The sequence below is a fragment of the Rhinolophus sinicus genome, chromosome 1, assembly GCF_057876585.1.
Source record: "Rhinolophus sinicus isolate RSI-liver-muscle chromosome 1, RSI-T2T, whole genome shotgun sequence".
Taxonomy (NCBI): Eukaryota; Metazoa; Chordata; class Mammalia; order Chiroptera; family Rhinolophidae; genus Rhinolophus; species Rhinolophus sinicus.
Genome location: NC_142501.1, coordinates 119,733,304 through 119,754,350, shown reverse-complemented (window position 1 = coordinate 119,754,350; position 21,047 = coordinate 119,733,304). Strand labels below are relative to the sequence as shown.

The following is a 21,047-nucleotide window of genomic DNA, read 5'->3' as shown; positions in this document are numbered from 1 at the left end:
CTCTTCACAGCTTAGTGATGAATGTTTTTGGATTTTTGGTTTCTACATCTTGAAACTTAAAACCTTAAAATGCAAGGTTTATGTGTCTTGGAGGAAAGGTGGATAATGTGTGATAATCAAGCTTGTTTCATTGGCCTCCAAAGGTTCATTATCAACGGGGATCTCGAATATGCTTCTCAAGAGCCATGTAGGCAGTGTTTCTATTTACATAACAAATCCATGCCTTTCCACAATAATTTATTTATCTTTAGGAAGAGCAGGGGAGGAGCTAAATTTGGGAGCAACTTCTAAAACTTTCAAAACTTTTAAGCTTAACTGCTTCAAATAAAATAAAATTTTTCCAAAAAATAGATAACAGCTAATTTGTTTGATTATATTAAAATTGGCTATTTCGATAGCAGAATATGTTAAAATGACCTCCAAAGTGACATTTTTTAATGCATAACAGAGAGCAATATGGCCTTAGACACCGAGATAAACAAATCATTGTTATATGAATCTTTCTGCATGAAGGAGCATCTGAAAATATATTTTCAGAATTGAAGAATTGTTTTGGTCACACAGACCAATAGAAACATATTCTTTAAACTCTTTTAAGAATTTGATAAACTGATGTGCAAATGTAAATGTAATTTTTGCATCAGCTTGATGCTTCAGAACATTTTACAGTTGCTTAAAATTTCTCATTACACACTTTCTGACTTCGATTCAATTTAACTTGCTTAAGAGGGGAATTAAAAAGCATTTCATATTCAAAAGCTTCCGTCTGAGATTTCACCAATAGTCAGCAAATCTAATCAGAGGGGAGAAAATATTACTGTGACAGTGCTGTCAAATTTTACAGCTTAAAAATTACCTAGTCTTCAAAATTAATCTTAGAAGACACAATGGAGGTAGAATATGTTTTAAACAGAAAAACACACACACACACAAAAAAAAAAACAAGACGGACATAATACAGTGACAGCACAAATGCCACACAAGCACCACTCTAAAAGCAACCTAGAACATGGAAAACAATCTTATCATTGAATCTCAGGTTTTTTTGTTTTTATTTTTGAACTCTACACTGAAGTTGACCACATAACAGAAGATCAATAACATAAGAAGAATGAATACCAGTGCCGAAGGCATCATAAGCATATTTATTAAATTATTACAGTTTTACCACCTGGGAACATATTGAAAACATTTAGAAGACAAGTCTTTATAACTACGCAGTTTGAGAATAACTTTCCCACCATTATAATTAGGAATATAAATTGCATGTATTTTAGTAACAGCTACCAAGAAATTTTATTTCAAGTCTTTAAGTATTAAGTGGCCCAGTCTTTGGCAGGTCTTTGGTTCCTTTGATCTGTGACTGCCAGCTTGCAAAGGGTTACCCATGCTGGTAATCAGTCAGCTCTTAAGCAATAGGGTAGCTACAGAAATTACCTTATTTGATGGAATATTGGAACTTTGTGCCCTCTTGATAATGACACCAACATTTGTATCTACCCTTTCCTGCTAACCTTATTTTGTTCAAATTTTTCAGTGGAAAAATTGTGATACACATTTTTCAAGTTTTGCAATTTAAGAGTAAACACACTTCAAAAATACCTATCTTGACTAACATGGTTTTAGTTCACGTTAATGCTCTGTAAAGCCCAGAGAGGCTTAGCAATGTTGATTTTCTAAGCTTCTGCACTATTAGTCACTTGGCTGTAAATTTTTGTTGTGACAAGAAGATAGGACCAGAGAGATGGGCCCACTGTCATGGATGCACAAGTTTTTCTGTGTTAACACAAAAACCCAGGTGTTTTAGTTTTTGCCAGAAGTGCTGAGGTCTTCCATTATTAAAGTAACCATAATTTGTTTTTTTAAAAAAACAACAATATACTTCTCAGTTCAGTATGTGACACCTCACTGATGAGTTCAGAGTTCCTCCACAGAGTAAAACACTTGTGTGCAGAGGAAAAGCGTTCAGGACATTGAGATTTTAGGGCAGAGTAGGCTTTACTCAACATCTATGTGCCGTAATATACCCATGGCTGTGTTGGAGTTGGTGACATTAGGAAGTATGACTAGAAAGACAGCATAATAGGCTGTGGAGAGTTGCATGTACAAGAAGGAAAGAAATGGAAATTATGTTGATGGAGGTAGCCTTAAAATAATTCACTGAAGCTACAAAACGTGATGAAAAGAACCAGACTTCATCTGGAGGAAAGAGAACTTAGGAATACTCTAGTTTCCAGGCAGGGGATGCATCACTGTGTAGCATCTTGGTTGGCCAGTGGCAAAGCATCTACACACGGCCACCTCCCCATTTTCCAACAGGTGAGATGCTGAAATCTGACTGATGGAGGAGGCAAGAACATCGGGAGAGTATTTATATATGACAATAGGAAAAACTCACAGTAAACCGCCAAAACAAGCCTGCAGTTTTCCACTGGTCTTGTTCATCTGTAGATTTTGCACCTAGTGGATTAGAAGTTTAAATACTGACTAAATTAAAAATTGAATATATATTTTTTTTAGTACAAGCTATGTATCTGGATATCATAAATCAGAATCTAATAATGGTTTTAATATGCTTGATTATAAGTTAAATTTCTGGGGGGAAAAAAGAAAGAGACAAAGACAGACAGAATAAGCATGCACAATAGAGGTGCATTCTATGGCATTTGTCCGTGTTTGACATCCTTGAAAATGTTAAACAGATTCCCTTGGTGGTAGATATTATTCCATCAAAAAGGATAAGTACTGTAATGTTGCTTTAACAGGTCACACATTGAATTTAGTTGGTTTGAAATGCATGGACTTAATTATAGCTGTTTGATAGGTTCTTTTCTTAGGGCAGAAAAGATTGCATTTAATAACACCGTGGGATTGAATGCTAATGATGCCGTGGCAGGATAAACACAGCTTATGTCAATGTACACTTACCGATTTTTGCTTCTGCTTAGCTACAGCAGCATGGAAAAGAAACAAAGAATAACAGAGCATGCATGTTATTGCTTCTCAAAGGACGCAGACAGTCAACAGGACTAGAAATGTGACGCAGCGCAGCTGAGCAGGTGGACAGACGGGAGCTCGGAGGTTAAGGTTACCTTCTTAAAGAAGGGCATTCTTTTCTCTTTGGAGTGGGGTGACGTTACACTGTTTGCACTGGGCTTAGGGGAGCGGTGGTTGGCTGGAATATCATTTTCTTCTGCATCTAAGCCAGTAGCATCTATGTCTATAGCTATGTACAGACAAACAATTCAAAATTCATCAGGTGGACAGGAGAGGAAAAACAGGTTATAAAATAAAAAATAAATCAAACAAAAGCAAGTAAAATGAACCTTAGTCAAGATCTGTCATGAGTGCTCAGCACAGTAAACAAAGTAAAATTTAAAGGGAAAGCACGTGACGAATGCAACGTAATCAAATCTAACAAAATGGAAAGATCCCCTCAGGCTAGCTGTTCACTTGATCAATTTTACACTAGATCTTGAATACTATTTTTAGAGAAACATATTTTAAATTTGTAGTTTCAATACAATAGTGCTATTTCCCATATCGACTGTATGTAAGTAGGATACAGAACATTTCACCTTCTTACAATGTCTTAGACCCGCTTTAGATAATAAGGAACTCCATTGAAAACTTTTATCACAATGTGCCTCAGATTTCTTACTTTGCTTGGTTGTGTGTGAAAATAAGGGCAATGTGAAAAAGCTTCACTAAAATTGCAACAGGTATCTGAGGGAAAGAGAGAATAGAAAATCCGAAATTCAGACAACACAATGCAGTCATACACAAGGAAAATGACTCAGGGAAGGTTCCAGAATGGGCAGAATTAAAATGATTTCAAGGTGATATGTATGCCCCGATTGAAGGGCAGGCCTGACTGAAGTCTAATGGGGAAACATTGAATCCGATAATCTGCAAATGACATGAGTCTAATAAAATGATACAAGGAGACTTCGAGCGATTTCTATAAAGTCCTGGATTTAACATAAGAGGCAGGGTGGAAGGGCACACAGACCCAAGAGAATATGCCAGTGGTTTCCTTATCTGGAGAATGAGAGGTTTAGGTTTGTGATTCAACATGCTTTCCCTTTTAAAATCTTTCGATCTGAAAATATAGCACTTAAAAATTAAGCAGTAAATGGAAAAAAAGATCCATCATCTCATTTTGAAGTCCATAAAAAGCACCCACATGCAATTACTACAGAATTTTATCAACTGTAGATTCAGAGCTGGAAAGGATTTCAAGGACCATCTTCAACCCTCTTAGTATTTAGATTTAAAAGATAAACTCTTAAAGAGTTTGAGGGACTTGGCACAGACTCAGTAGAGCCAAGACTCAGAACTTAGTTCTCCTGCCTCCGGAAGTCCCTCTCCACTGTCCCTACACCAGCTGCCCTTTCAGGTGAGGTCCGTTCTCAATCCTGGTGCACTCTTCCAGTTCCCTTTGCTCCTCAGGCGGAGCTGTGTCTTCAGTGCTAGGACTCAGGAAGATATCAGAGAGTTGAGCTCACCAGAAAATTATTCTATGGTTTAGATGAGGTCAAGTAGAAGAAAAGAACATCTACTCACCCCAGGAAAGCATCAGATCACACTTGTTGGCTCTCTAACAAAAACCACAGTACGTTCAGATTTAAGGAACAAATTACTCCCTTGACAAAACAGACAGCTCGGTGCTGTAAAGTCACTGCCATTCCCTGTGATATGAAAGCTGAATCGGTGCCCACGACAGCCGCTGTTAACTTTTTCAAATGACGGAAGATCATCTGACAGGAGTCATATTATTTTTCAATTTTGAAGTTACTATGGCTATTAGATGACTCAGCCTTTCGAAAGCTAGGATCTCTTGTTTAATTGTTCCTTTTCATTTGATTAGGTCAAAAACCTGTGATGACGTGTAAAACCTGACATGGTTTGCACAATATCGCAACTCTCAGCTACTGACGGCATAAAGGTGAGGTATGACTCTCCAATGAGGGTGATAATGGGCTGAGGTAATTCCAGGAATTTACTTAGACATACCTAGTATATAAATGTCTTTCCCTTTGCCTCATCTATCCAGATTGATGAACTAAAAGGTTATGCACATAGTGTGCAATAGAAACATTACAAAATGTGCCCAGCAGTTTCAATCAATGTTAACTTTTATAGCACCCTACAATGTTTTCCTTTGAACCCCATCTCAGTAAGCACGTCATTAGTGTCTTCCTGGACATGACGGAGAGGATCTGGGTCACTTTTTTACTGTTCCTCTGTCTTAACCAACATCAGATAAGTTTCTGTTCTGGGGGTAAGTTCTGGTATACTTTTACCTTTCTCACCTTTTACTGGACTTATAAAGTCCACCTTGAAAGACAGTACCCCCCAAAAGCCTTCCTGAAATTGAGGACACCTACTTGCACGTCAGCATTGACAGGACCCAGGGATTCCAAAGGTCATGACATGGATTTTATGATTTGTCCATTGATTTGGACATGCTGTGATCAGCAGACGGATTTTTTATTTTTTAAAGGAAGAGTGGAAATACATAAAAAGTTTAGATGTGACATTGCTGTTTTAGCTGTTGAGCTACACACATACACAGCCTGAGTGAGGTTTGAAATGTACCTACATTTGGTCCCAAGGGCTCAAAATCCCATGTTCAAAACATTCTAAATTACTAGTTCTGACTTTTGGTTAGCTTAAATCTAAAAGTATCTGAGTTAATTCTGAAACACAGAGAATTCTAAAACGTTTGGCCACTTTCAAAACACATGAAAGAAATTCGCTAAAGTTAAGAAGCATATTCAACTCTACAGTTCCATATACTTTATTCGACTAAATGGGTTCTCCTTATAATGAGAGATGTTACCCTTTTTAATGTCATTCTTGTATTTATATACCTTGGCAAACATAAGTATTTACTTGGGAAAAACTGCTTTCATAAATTTGAAATTAGTTTCTTTTATTCTTTCTCACTAGCATGATTTTTTTTTCTTTTTTTTTTTTTTGGTATAGAGACTTGGTAACATTTTTTGCAATTTAAATTTTAGTTTAATCTGAGACACTTGGGTCAAGTTGAGTGGTGTGCAGGAGTAACACCTATGTACACACACGTGTAGGTGTGAGATATACATTGTGCAATATCGTAATCTCTATAACCTCACACCTTTATGGAAAAGCTGGCCTCCTTCCTCCTGTGCCCTCAGAAAATATCTACTCCCTGCTGGTCAAGGGAAAACTTATAAGCCTCACACAGTACCCCATTACCCAGATGTGAAGTAGAAAAGTTTCCTTTTCCAAATCCTTGAGCCTCTAAATATATTCACAAGTACTTTACGAAGACGTTAATATTCTTTGGTCTAGCAATGGGTGAGAAGAGTTGTAGATGGGGCCTCCGGGAAACAGAGGAAAATTACAATTGCAGACCAATACAGGTTAGATAGCTTAAGTGGTTTTCCCTAGAGGTGGGTGAGGGACCCTCTCTGTAGAATTTTCTGAGTTTTCCTTGAGATAAATTGTGCTATTGACACAAAAATTACACCAGGATTATGACATGGTTAATATCTCCACCCAGACACAAGTATTTTCTACTCTTGGTATCCAGGAAGGTTATTCCAAGAGTCCTGTATCTGTATAAAACTTGGGTGAAGCTTTAAATCACTTTTATTTTATTATATTAAACTCTTAATTTAACTTTATTTTTAGTAATGACCAACATCTGACTATAAAAATGAAATATGATTTCACAAATACACTAAGTTATTTTTCCAAATGCATGTTCCTGCTCTCATTATATTGCCCAAACGATGAGAAGGATGCAATATGGCGAGAGGGGATGACAGGATCTGCCTGGTCTACAGAAGTGGGGCTGACATCTGCGGGGGGGGCTGCGGCTTTATTAACATGGGATGTAGCCTTTTCCCATTTCAGGACCCTAGTGTCAGGCCGCTGGCTTTCCCAGACAGTCTTTAAGGTATACAGGAAGTGTATAAGGTTTATATTGTAATCCCTACCACCTCACACCTTTGAGAGGAAGCTGGAATAAGCCTCCTTTCCCCTGTGCCTTCAGAAAATATCTACTCCTCACTGGTGAAGGGAAGACATAAACCTCACACAGTACCTAAAAAAGTTTCAATTTTCCTTTCAAACATACTATTTCACTTAATTTTGAGCAACTTAGGTTTACTGAAAAGTGTAAGTACATGGTTTTTTAAATCAATATGCATCCCACAATGATTTATTTCTTATTGTGTTCAGGTTTTGCTCACTTAAAAAGTCCTATAGTTTTTACTAAGAAGCCCTTGATTGATCTCAAAAAGCCACCAACATCTGGGAACAAGGAGTGATGATTAGTAGGAGGGGATCCTGTTCTTATGACACAGCAGTCACAGTGTGGCTAGTTCCTTAACTTCACAGACATACAGTTCTCTGTCATTGACCTCTCCCCATTTCCGGCTTCCCGGAAATCAGATATGGAATCATTTTGCTCAAATGCTCTGCTGCCCAATCCCTATAATCTTACTCTGACTCCCAATTGCATCTCTTAGCCAACTAAGACTCTGAGCGTGGGCTTCCATGCAATTTGACCAATTAGTCTCCTATTTCTATAGAACTCCAAGTTCTACACAGAATGGTAGCACTACCACATTTAGCCAATAAAAATTCAGTTAAATGTGAATTTCAGATAACCAATAAATCGTTTTTTTAGTGTAAGTGTGGCTCATACAATATTTCCTTATACTAAAAAGTATTCACTGTTTATTTGAAATTCAACTTTCACTGGGTGTCCTTTATTTTACCTAGAAATCATATGCAGGAACCCACTGCTTTGGAAATAAAACAGTAGTTACTGTTCCTACAAGTGTTTTCACCTTTGTTTAGATACGTCTGTGCATCTACCACAGAGACTTTTGAGTATAGTACATGTCAGGTCCATGACGCCGTCACTTTATTTTCCTTTCCTCCCCTTTCTAAAAGTTTTCATTCTTCTTCTCTTTTTATTTAACATTGAGGGCAACACCTCACATCGCACTCTGACGCCTGATGGGCGCACACCCATTTACTGCCCACGACAATGTGCTGGTCCCCATGGGGAAGCTAGGGACAAAAAGTTAAATACGTTCACCACTTTGATCATCTAAGCAACTTGCAGTGAGCATGTTGACAGATTCCCTTTTTTTTTTCACAGCCAGAAAACAATTTCCCCAGATTGTTCCTAACTGCATGTGGGCATTCTTATTTCTGATCCCTTTTTCTAGGGTTAACACAGGGATTCTGTGTATTTCACACAACTGGGTAAGACTGAGGAAAGCATGAAATGCAGCATGTATTGTTCAGTGTTTACACCTACTTACCAGATGACGGAGGTGTAGATTTTCTGGAACTAGGTACTATGTCACCCAAACTGGATGATGAGTTTCCTCCTGATTTACTGGAGTAAAGCAAAAATTTATATTAAATCTGACACTTATTTCAGACATTAAGACCTGTGCATTGCTCAATAAACATGATTACTCATTGTGTTTTTATGGAACTTTAAATTTGTCTTCCCTACAAGGAGGCGAACAATAATTCCCCACTGGAGATCCCTGGAGTACTGGAAACAGCCATAGTTTCTCTTTCAAATTCAAGTTTTAATTGTAAAAGGCCCTGGGAGAATGGAGGAGAACTAGGGTAATTTTTGCAGCCCTAGAAATCTCTGCCAGGATCACAGGTAGATAGCAGCAGAGATGTCCTTTGCTTCTTTGATCTTAGAGACCCTCAGAAGCAATGAGAACTTATTGTTTTCTTTCTGTTTGGTACCTTTGTCTTAGCTTGGTTATTTTTAGTATACTAAGATTCAGGACTCAGGTTTTCATGAGTGACCTATAAAAGAGAAAAACAACAATACTCAAACTTGCTAACCTTTAAAACACACACAAAGGAGCATGATGGAGTGTTATATAATTTAATCCTCAGATCTCAAGCATCGCTAGCATGAGGATTTCACTTGGTTAATTTAGAAATGATTTGAAGAGCATGTGTTTCACAATGACCAAATTCTAAAGTTTGAGGTAAGACCTAATTCTGTGTCTTAGAAAGTTTGTCATTATCATGAGAACAACAGCATTTATGTTTTTCACCAGTATACCAGCACGCTAAATAACACTACACAATGGCCCCTTCAAAAACGAAGATGGAAAGGAATAGCTTAAAAGAGTGACAAGGAATTTAGGGAAGACAATCTTATGGCCTAAAGTTCATGATCATAGCCAAAGCCAGGGTCTAGTTGAAATAATTTGCTACAGTATCTATGGATCAAAGGGCAATATTTACTAATGAAAATGTTAATACGGAAATATAAGTTCCACTAAAATACCAGTAGCAGGCTGAATTTCATTGCTACTCTTCTGGCATTTTTAATGCATAAAAGAGACAAACATCAAAAACTTTAAGCAACTAGCAGAAAGCCTCTACATATTTTTAAGGTTCTTAAAAGATACTTCAGTACATTTCACAAGGAAAGCAGACAATATGGAAAATGAATAAAAAGTGGTATTTATAGAAACAATTTCTGACAGTTATACAAGAATACCCATTACCAGCACCAAAACATTTTCTTCCAGAATTTTATTTTTCTTTTTCTAAAATGCTAAGTCTAATTTCAGTTCAAGCATGGGTTTGTTTAACACCCTCTCTGAATTTCAATAAAAGTCAAAGTATTATTTGAATTGTGTAAAATTGTGACAAACGTTGCAACTAGTCAAAATGTTCAGAATGCACATTTGCCCTTAACTTTTAAGTCTATAAAAATGCCATATTCTTGAGCTGTGCCCCAATTCTATGGCCCTTGATTTTGGTTGTTGTTGTTTTTTTATAATTTATATATCAGAATTTTAAAATACTACTAAATTCTGGGTACGTCCACAAAACAAAGCTCTATTTAAAATGTTAGGAGACGACTGAAAAAAACCTCTGAAAGCAAGTAAAGATATTTTTACATATTCAGGCAAAAGCTGAGGTAAAGAGGACAAAATGAAATCAAGAAAATGAAGGGAAAATGTGTACAGTTATAGGAAAGGTAACGCAGTTCCCTAGAATAAGTTTTGAGATGTTCTATCCACCAAATGCAGATAATGTGTAGTTCTTTAAGGAACAAACGCAATAACAAACAATATATCTAATATAGTAAATAATAACAGATGGCAATAATAATAATAATAATAATAATAATAATAATAATAATAATGATTTGTTCTGTGCTTCTTGCGCCAGGTCCTGGCTACATGATTTGCTCTACAGCATGGTAGTCTCTCTGAGGGCAGGCGACATCAGATTGGTCGGGTTTTCATCCTGATTCTACCACTGCCCAGTTGTGTGACCTTGGTCAAGTTCCCTAACCTCTCTCAGCCTGTCTCCTCGTCTGTGAAGCGGAGGCTCTAATATGTACCGTTCCCATAGGTTGTTACAAAACTGGGTTGATCCCTAACACGAGACCCTTCACGCCCAGTTGGGAGGCAGAGGAAACTGTGCTTCCTTCATCATTTAGGCAAAAACTTCTCCCTTTCTAAGAACTCCTTTCCAAGTAAGTCTCCTTTCTCAGTTTGTATGAGAAGAAGCAGACAAGGATACACAAGTCTATCCCTGCAAAAGCCCATCCCAAATTTCCTACAATGTCTTCGACAAAACACCATTCCTAAGACATGAACCAAGAAAAGTTTCTATAAGATAATTTTCGTAGATGCATGAAAAATATCCCCATCCCACCATCCAGATTCAAGGAGCACATTAACATAGTAAAGACTGAAAAATTCTAAAACAACTTTGTACTCCCTGGCATTATCCTAAACTTATTTGGCCATGGAACCCTCTTCTTGAGTGATTCAACAGGAAAACTCTGGAAATTGCTGAATTATCCTTAACAAACTAAAATCAAAACAAAACATTCCCCAGCTGAGACAGCCTTAAACTTCAACAAACTGTATACAATACTACCAAACTGATGATAGCAGTGTCTATGCCCCAGGAAAATAAAAATTTTCCATATTATAGGATGTTATTAATCAGTATTAAGGAACCATTGTCAATACAGAGAATAGCAAAATACACAATAAAGCTAACAAAACATGAGAAATACAACGAATAGTATGAACTCATCAATATCCTACAGGTAATCTGTGCCTCTATTTTTTTTTTATGACTAAATGCATCTCATAATCTGAGGGCCCCCCAAAGCCCAGGGATTAATAAAAGTCAAATATGGGATAGAGGTTTAAAAAAAAAGGGAGAAATCCATCTGAACTAAAACAGCCTGGCAGGTATAAAATACTAGTTAGAGAAGACGCATCTTCTATTTTAGTTGTTTGCGGATGCTTGAGAAAAAATTCATGCTAATGCTAAAACATTGCCATTGACAAAGGACTTGCATCATTATATAAACAAATAAAATATAAGTTAAAGAAAATAGAGGCCTACCTATTCACATGAAAGAAAAGTCGTGTCCATATCACTTCCTTTCATGTAAGGGAGAAACATGCCATGTTCTTGGACTTGGCTGCATAGGGTTCAATTTCAAATTCACTCCATGTCTGAGTAACCCTTCTAGTGATTCTTTCAGTGAGGGGCAAACAACCACCAGAGTCCTAGGAAAGGTTATTCAGACCCAGCCTATGATGTAACTCATTTACTCGCTATCTGCAAAGCAGATTTTAATTGGTTTTATACTGAGTTTCCCTTTAAGTGCTTAACAGTAGGGAAAGCTGAAAATTGAGTTTCCCAAGTGAAAGCGAAATTAACAGGCTACCAGGGCTGCTCTGTGCCAATGACGTCTAAGACCCGTCATCTCCAAAATGTCTTCCTGCCATGCCAGGTGGCTATAGACACTGGGGTTAGTCGCCAAGGTTGCTCGGTGGCAGAATATTTTCAGTAAAAGATTAGGACTTCAGAATTCCTTCTGCACCGAAGCCTGAATTGAATACAGTCTATGATCTTAGCTATTTTCATTAATGATAATAATAGATTTGATTTTCTCCCATATCAGATGAAAATGAGATGCTGGGAGGAAGTTTTTCAAATGCAGGATTTGTGATGCTACCCATAACCCTCTCACCAGACCACTTGGTAGCACCTAACAATAAAGATTGTGGAATACAGCAAACAGCAACACACAAATGACGGTGTAGCCCTAATTTTGAGGCAAACACGTGGTCTTTTTCTCCTACCTGGAGTAGAATTTCCCTTGCTTGGCTTTCTGTTCATGCTGTAGCCTCATGTTTTCTAGTTTCACTGGGCTTGGAATGAATCCGATTTCACAGCCTTCTTTAACCAATCGCCCTATCCACCAGTCATTGTTAAATTTCTAAACACAAAATCACATTTGTTAAGATCAGTGCACAGACGTTGAAAGCTTCAAATTATTTTATTATTTTATTTTCTTTTCCATATTAACTCCTTTCAGTGGAGAGAACTATTATGGCAATTTAATTAACTCGGTCACAAACATCACAAGCCTAGGGAAACCCTTAGGTTCGTGGGTTGAGCATGTAAAAGTGAAGTATTTTTGGTTAAGACAAAGAATTGGTTCAGAATTAAGATGAGTCTGAATTCCGTCACAACTGCTGCTGCTGTCACTCTGAGTAGATTCAATGCTCCTCCTTCAAAGATTAACTGTCCCTACTGATAAGAGGCCATTAGGAACTAGAAAGTGTCACGGAGGTCTTCCTCTTACACAATCCAATTAATTAGAAGTATTTTGAGTGAGGGATAAATATTGAAGTCTACGTGAAATATTTTGTCAGAGCAAAAGTTACCTTTGTGCAAAAACAGTTTTATAACTCGCACAGTGCGCTGTTCACAGATGGTTTTTCTACTTCTGTTGATGTTACCAATTTCTGTCTTACAGATGGACTATTTAGCCTCCATCTTTATGATGTGGGTAGGTTTCCCTCAGCTGAATAGTATTTTTCAAGTCTGTTCTTGACATTTCAAAGAAGAATATCCACTCTGCTTTCTGTTTTTGTTTTTTCCTTCCATGATAGAAAGAGATTCCTCTCCAAGAATCAGCTGTCCGGAGGAGGCCCTGAATTAACCTAACTTCCTGCCTTCAAGTCAGAGGCCAGGCAGGCCATCACTTCTAAAAACATTCTCTAGCCTTCCTTCCTCATTAGCATTTCGTATCTCTTTCTAAACGCTCATGAAATTAACTAAATTCTCCAAGCTCTGTTAATTGGCAGTCATCGCTTTCTTTGCTTACAGTTTTTAGCAGCAAGCAGTTAAATTTATGTATGCTTCCTAGGACATCTCATCCCCCAGACTCCAAGTGTAAATTCCCATAGGTCTAACTAAGGTAACCTTATGTTCATACACTGAGAACCTCGTGCAGGGGGATTTCTGGCCATCTAATAAAGTGTTCTGCACAGCAGGCATTTGATAAATGTTGCCCAAAATAAATCTTAATTTAGGGCGAATTTTTCCAATTGACAGATTTGAGTCACTGTTAACAGAAAGGCGGTAACTTTTGGCATGGAGGAAAAAGGATTTTCTTGCTCTCTGTTTCTTGCCTTCTTGGCTCCAACCTATCATTGAAGGAAGATAAGAGCACGAGGGGCCTGAGTTTAGATACGGTCAGCAGGGAGGAGACGTCATGAATGCTAGATATTATTACTAAACCCTCCCCAGATGGTGAAACTTCAAACATGAGGGGAAAACAATACAAAGTCAAGATTAAAATTTAAAATTAAAAGTACAAGTTACGCGTCAAAAAGGATCATCTCCAATAGTTGCCAATTTCTGGGTCACAGAGCCCAGGGGAGCTATTGCAAGAGGCCTGTGACATCTTTCTTCTTTAAAAACGTTATTTATATTTATATTATAAAAGGTGGAGAGGCACCGACTTCATGCATACATTCTACAATGGCAGATCTGTACAATGCTATTTCACAGCAATACGAAATAAGAAATGCTGTTTCAAGGTAGAAAATCATGAACACAGAAATTCAAATTATTTTCCTTACTTCCTTAACATGCAGAAAATCTTTTGCTTCAAATGAGATGGCCATGCCAGGGACTGGAACGTCATCTTCATGGGCAGCACTGTAGCTGACATTTGTTCGAACTGCAAATGCAACAGGCTTTGACTAAAGATGGGAAAGGAAAGGAGAAGAAAAAAAAAAACATAAGAAACAAGTGTTCCCTCTTTCTCCCCCGAAATACAAACATACACTGAATAACTGCTGTGATCATTGTTTTTTTCTACCTTGGTTCCTTATCACAAAACAACTTACTAGTATTCACAACACACATCATCTTCGCGCTCTCAGCTACACACCACCCATTTCCAAACTAGAAAAAGGCCATGGTTGTCTTTTGGAAAGCACTACAAGTAATGAAAGTGAGGACGAACTATTGAAATGTCTGTTTACAGCATCACAGTTTGTAGCAACTGGAAATCAGGAAACACACACAAATAAAATGTCCACTTGGTTTCAGTGAAAAAAAAAAAAATTAGTAACCAACTCCCAAACCCAAACATGTACTTTAATGAATACTTAATGACATACTTCCAAAAGTTACAATGTTTGGGATGAAAAAAGAACCACAGAATATATCTTATTCATGGCTGCTGGGAATTATGAAAGTAATGACCTTTTATTCTATCATTTTTCCTCTTGTTCACTCAGCCACTACAGATGATAACATTAATTAGCTATCCTTCATTATTTGACCTTTTGCTAATTTACAGATTTGGCAAAGTGTTTGCCCTCTCTCCAGGCAATACTTGTTTATCCACAAGCTAAAAATAAATAAAATAAATAAGCTTAGAAACAGTGGAAAGAGATTTTGTTCTAACTGGCATTGTGTTTCCTTCATATTTTGGCAAGTGGATTTCTTCTAAGCAGTTTTCCCTACTCAACAAACTTGTCTGGGAGGACAAGGGAGAATTAGAATAGAGAACACATCTTCATTTCCAAATATTCCACAATTTAATCCATTCTACCTGACTGTTATCTGGGATGAGGGCTGAGCTAAAAGCCATGAAGTCAATCAGACCCACCCATACTATGCAGACTGGGAAAGGAGAACTAAGTTCTGGAAAGGGGCACAGTAGACGTGAAATGGTCTTAAATACCTGAAATCCAATTCTTGGTATCCATTATGATTTTTAATGATATAAGAAGTGCTGTTCCTCATATGGAAATATGGACTTAAAAAAAAAGTTACCTGTAGTTCTACCGCTGAAACACAAGCCTTGATACTACAATGCTGTTTCCATTTGTTCTTGAAAGTTTTTTTTAAATGTATAGATTGTTCCAACAGCTACAATCATACTTAATTTTTATCTAGTTTTTAAAGCAATACAGCATTTTTCATGTGATATACTTTTTTAATCTACCATTTAAAGAAATTACCTTACCCATTCACTCTTTTTTGACATTTAGGTTTACAATTTTTTTCCCACTGTGATAAGTAGTCTGCTTTGAAAAATCATTGTAATACAGCCTCTTTCTATTTAGAATTCTTTCCTTGGGATAGATTCCCAGAGGCAGCATGAGTAAGCCATGAGTTATCAAGACCTTTTCAAAATATATTCCAAACTACTGTCCAAACGGGCTGCACTATTTTAAACTGCAACCAGAAGTATATGATGGTGTTCTTTTCTCTAATATGTCGTCTTAATCAGATTCCATTTTACTGCTAGAAATAGGATTTTCCTGAGTAGACCCATCCATTATTTATGAGAGTTCTGATCACAAAATTATAGATGCAAAATTTTTTTTATGCTAGCATAATCTTTCATTTCTCTCAGGGTCTTTTATTTCTTGTAGGATACAGAGTTTAAGTATATGTCTTTTTTCCATCACTGGAAGACATACATTTTAAATGTACAACTCTACAGAGGAACCCATAGAAAACCTCGTATCTTTTATGCAGTGATCAACTTTTCAAACAGTGGAGTGGCAGGAAGAGGGCACACTGAAAGAAAAACAAAACAGAAGAAAATAAAGAAAAGGGCAGTGAAAGTAAGCATATCATAACAGGAGCCACAGACAGCAATTTTATGTTCTTAGATTAAGACATCAGTTTGGGATGTGCCCTCTCCCTGGCTCACTTCCTATAACCAAATCAGTTCCATTCCAGTGGGCTCAAGAACAGGGTTTTTTTTGTGTGTTTTTTTAACATTTTTTTATTAGTTTCAGGTGCACAAAACAATGTAATAGTTAGACATTTATCATTTATATCCCTCACACAGTGACAACTCCCCTCCCTCCATCCACTACCCCTCTGACATCTCACACAAACATTACATTTCCACTGTCTCTGTTCCTAATGCTGTACTCCGCTTCTTGTGTGTGTGTGTGTGTGTGTGTATGTATATGTATATATATACATATATATATATATATATATATATATATATATATATATACACATATATATATAAAATTATAGTTGACATTCATTATTGAAGAACAGGGGGGTTTGAATGGACTTGTATTTGAATGGTATTCTGCCACTGACTAGTGAGTGGCCTGGGCAAATTTCTTACTCTGACTAAGCATGTTTCCTCATGGCTAAAATGAGAATAATCACACGAATGTGGCAGAATTGTTATGAGATTACAGAAAACGCAGGTCACAAGGCGAGGCTAGTGTTTGGTATAGAGAGTGAGCGCAATAAATGGGCACTTGCTATACATCAAAAATAAATGCTATACATAAATAAATGTTTCCCCATATTCCCTCATCTATTAAGGCCTAGCACAAATGATTTCCTCTGCGAACTTCCACTGTGACCTTCCTCATGCCAAACAAGTTACCCCAGTTTAATACCTGCCATGTGACACATGCTAACTATAATATAAACATATTCAAGGTATTTTTCTCCATCATGGATTCTTTCTTGTTTTCTAGGATATGAGAATATGACAAAGTTTTCCCATATTCATTTCACTTACAGTGTCCTATCTCTTTATTTAAACTGCCTTATCTCTTAGTAATTCTGATTTTCTTTGATTGTCCTCAGATACAGAGGCTTTCTTTTTCCAACCAACTTGAAGTCCTGAAGGTACATCTTTACGGAATCTTTGAATTTTCATCCAATGTAACCATATTTTATCAAACGTATCTACCTGAAGTGGGCATCTGTATTTTGGGCCTACTTGCAGTGTAGTCCTGGGCCTGACAGGACTTTTCCTCGCATCCGTCAGATCTTTTCTCTCTGTCTGGAAGCCTGCCATCTTGTTATGGTTTCCAGCAGCACTTCTGTTATCAGGTCCCTGGGACATGGTTCACACATCCCCACTTTCACGCCCATGTCCATAACAACAAATTGTGACTCACTGATTCTCGGGGCTTTTATGTCTTGAGGCCAGTGGCCACATATTCTCTATTTTTCACCCCCTATGGTAAAGCAAAATCCTGAGAAGAATGAACTAACAGCAGCCCAGAAACTATGGCTGTACAGAGGTATTATGGGACAGGACAGAGTGTACTGTGGTGACAGACTGAGCTCTAAGACACGCTGGGAGGCAAGAGGTGTTCTGAGCCTTGAGGGAAGCAAAGCTGGTCCAGGCCCAAGCACCAAAAGTAATCGTGAAGTCTGAGGGGTGGATTCTATCCCAGGTTGTAGGTTCTCCTGCAAGTAGTCCTTTGCTCACCCTCTAAGTTCAGGGCCTCCCCGATTTGTCTGAAAGGCTTGGTCATAGCTGGAGGGGAAGAAAGATAGGAAGCACAAATATAAAGATGGCCACCAGCCTTACGTAGGGTCCTATCATGACTGACTATTGTGGGAGCGTACTGCAATCCAAATCCAGACTTAGACAGATTTATCCTACTCTACAGAATCATTAGGATACTAAGTTGATTAGGAGACCATATGATTCTTAATTCCAGTTTCTTTTTGCCCCTGTAATGTCAGGCCAGTGCCAAAGTCTGCATTGGCTTTGGCTGTCTCCTTCTAGCTGGATTCCTGGCTAATGTGTTTTGTGGCTAAGGAGGGCCAGGCACATTCTGTTTTACCAGTCTTTGCTTCTCACTCTCCTGTGCCAAGGTAAAAGTGACTGACCGATTCCTTTGCCTTTTTTGGTACCTCACATCCAGCATCTGCTACCGAGCATAAGGGCGGTGGGTAAACCACTCATGTTGGATCGCTCCCCTTTCCTTGGCACACAGAATTACAAATTTGCCCCACGTTAGCTTGTGGACTAAACCTGCCTAGATTCTCAGAATAAATCAGTAAGTACCAATTTATAGAAGACTAGCATCTCATTATCCAGACAGTACTGCCAAAGCACTTTACAAACATCATGGCTGTCGTTTCACCACAGAATCTTTCGTCTGTTTTCAATTAGTATTTCTGAAGAAGGGAATGAGTGAGTGATGTAAAGAAACAGATGTAAAGAAACTCTTATTCTCCTCCTCCAGGTCCTTCTTCATCTTCTACATAACACAACTTACAAAAGCTACCATTTTGGGACGTCCACAAGGTGCCAAGCAGCGTGCTGTGTATTATGCATAGACTGTTGCATTTAATTCCAGCAACAATTCTTTTTCCTAGATGCGGAAACTGAGGCACAGAAAAATTCTCCAGGGCCATAAGTAACGGAGATGGTACTCAAACCCAACCATTTCACTCCAAAGCCTCAGTTCTCTCTACTGTACTAGACAGCCTTTCATTCCAAGGGGTATATTGATGGCAATGGTAGAGCATTTAGATGTTTTTGTGAAATTTTAAATATTTGAAAGTTACATTTCACAAAATGCTCACAAACTGGTTGGTGCAGAAGAAGGTAAAAAAATAGGCCTGAGTGTGCTCCTCTTTTTTATATAAATATAAAAATAAATATAATTGCCCCCCTCATTTTTATATAAAACACTATATGAGCAGAGCTTTATGTGTTAGGACTATGGGTCTTCATTATAAAGGTCATACATTTCTGTGTCTTTGCACTTAAATCTATGGTCCAATAAGTCAATAACAATGTCAAATCATGATTTTTATTTATTTGGATATGACTTTTCTTTTTTCACATCTCTTAATAAAATTTTGCAAGTTTATTACTTTGGGGATGATTCCTTTTCTGTGTCCCTCTCCTGTACCAGCTGTTGCTGTAGCAGCTCTGTGCAGTATCACTAAGGTCTTTGGCCTTGACTGTGGTTGCTCAGGGAGTTTTACACAGTTAAGAGCTCTTAGTGTGGATTTCTTTTGATGGATGATTGCACTTAGTTATCAGTACAGTAGAATGCTGCTGAAGCTCCATCCCCTTGGTTTCACCACCTCCTTCTAGCACCACTACAGCACATCCTAAAAATCCAGAAGGATGGCCGAGCAACAACCATGCAACCCTCCCCAAGCTTCTTCCTCTTAGATGTTTCTGCTCTAACTCATGTCCTCTAAGCCTTACCATAACATCCTTTACCACGCTGTCAGAAATGCTCTACTCTGCTTACAGAGAGAGAAGGCTGGGTCCTGCCACTAAGATATATATATATGGGAGCCAATCTGGCAGGTCCAGGAAGATATCTGTGGATAGTTCTGAGGCCACAGGACTTGCTTTTTCTCACAACCAAAGGATGCTCCATCAGCACCAGAGAGGCCAGGCCTACGGAAGCTACCGGGCTCCTGTCAGAGATACGTTTGAGGTGTATAGCAGGTGCAAATTTTATTGCCTCACAACCTTCTAGAATCACTAGACTGAAGGCATCAGAAAAGGATTATTGTAAGGAGATAATTGACTTAAAAAATATCTTTGGATCCAGCAATTCCACTTCTGGGAACATATCCAAAGGAAATGAAAACACTATGTCGAGGAGATATCTGCCCAACCCTCCCATGTTCATTGTAGCACTATTCACAATAGCCAAGACATGGGAACAACCTAAGTGTCCATCAACAGATGAATGGATAAAGAATTTGTGGTCACAATGGAATATTACTCAGCCATAAAGAAAGAAGGAAATCTTGTCACTTGCGACAACATGGATGGACCTTGAGGACATTATGTTAACTGAGATAAGTCAGACAGAGAAAGACAAATCCTGCATGATCTCATTTATATGTGGAATCTCAAAAACAAAACAAAAACTCATTGGTCATGAAGTAGAATAAAACAGATTATTAGAAATTCATCGTACTATTTCTAGTTTTCTTCCTAAACAACTTAGTGAGTTAATAGTGAACCTAGTCATTTTAACAGATACAACAAAATGTTCATCTTCAGTTTATTAAAATGTGTTAGTGATAAAATACCTACTGGTGAAGAACAAAATGAAATTTATTCAAAGAAGAATAAAAATAAACTTCTGATCATGATTATTCTGAAACCATCAATAGCTAGTAACATAAAAGGAAAATCCATAGTTTGTCTTAACACCTACAATGGATTTGTCTTAAATATTAAATAGTCTTAAATAGTTAAATATTAACTATTCCCAACTTACAATTTTTAAAAAGAAATTTAAAGAAAAATATGACCCAGATACCTATTATAAGAGATTACAGAAAAGAGAGCTTAAAAATCTAATCAGTTTTTCAAATCCAGTTTCTTGTGGAACATAATAATTTCTTGTAAAACATGCTATGCTCTTCTATTTTAAATGAATCCAGTGGGAGTATAGCCATTGAACCTTATGTAGAAACTAACCAGGGATCCAAGAGCTGGTGATGTACTTTCAGGAACCAGATCACGGCTATCTGCTTTATTACATACTAATACTTTGCCTTCTCTGAATATAATTTCTCAGTATCATTTCTCTACTTTCAGTGATCATCAAAAATCCTTCTAATATAGGATGAAGATCTTCAATTTTATTTCATTCCTTATATATAGGGAAAAGATTTGACAATATGTTGTGAAAAATCTTGCTTTGAGTCTTGCCAATCACTGAACTTAAAAAAATAAAATAAAATCTTTGCTTAATTTATTATAAACTACCAAGAGTAGTCTAAGAATTCTTTAGTAGCAAAACATATCGAACCATAGTGATAAAAAGAACGTAACAACTGATTATGTATCCTGACAACTGAACACTGAATCAGACAGAATAAGCAAATAATCACGGATTAGTCACAAGATAAATTTATATATGCAGTTC

At 37.4% G+C, this 21,047-nt stretch overlaps 1 protein-coding gene across 8 annotated transcripts in view; it reads right to left on the bottom strand.

Annotated features, from left to right (window-relative positions):
- Positions 1–21,047, bottom strand: part of CACNB2 (calcium voltage-gated channel auxiliary subunit beta 2) — a 329,662-nt gene that overhangs the window by 30,458 nt on the left and 278,157 nt on the right. For 5 of the 8 annotated variants that reach the window (XM_019752070.3, XM_019752076.3, XM_019752075.3 and 2 more), the window contains 4 exons: positions 13,968–14,090; positions 12,177–12,313; positions 8,331–8,407; positions 3,093–3,226 (listed from right to left, as the gene is read on the bottom strand). In XM_019752070.3, coding sequence (XP_019607629.1) covers positions 3,093–3,226; positions 8,331–8,407; positions 12,177–12,313; positions 13,968–14,090 — 471 coding nt within the window. Of the gene's footprint in view, positions 1–2,398; positions 2,461–2,928; positions 2,949–3,092; positions 3,227–8,330; positions 8,408–12,176; positions 12,314–13,967; positions 14,091–21,047 lie in introns of all 8 variants that reach the window. The other 3 variants (XM_019752073.3, XM_019752077.3, XM_074324835.2) reach the window with 2 other exon arrangements.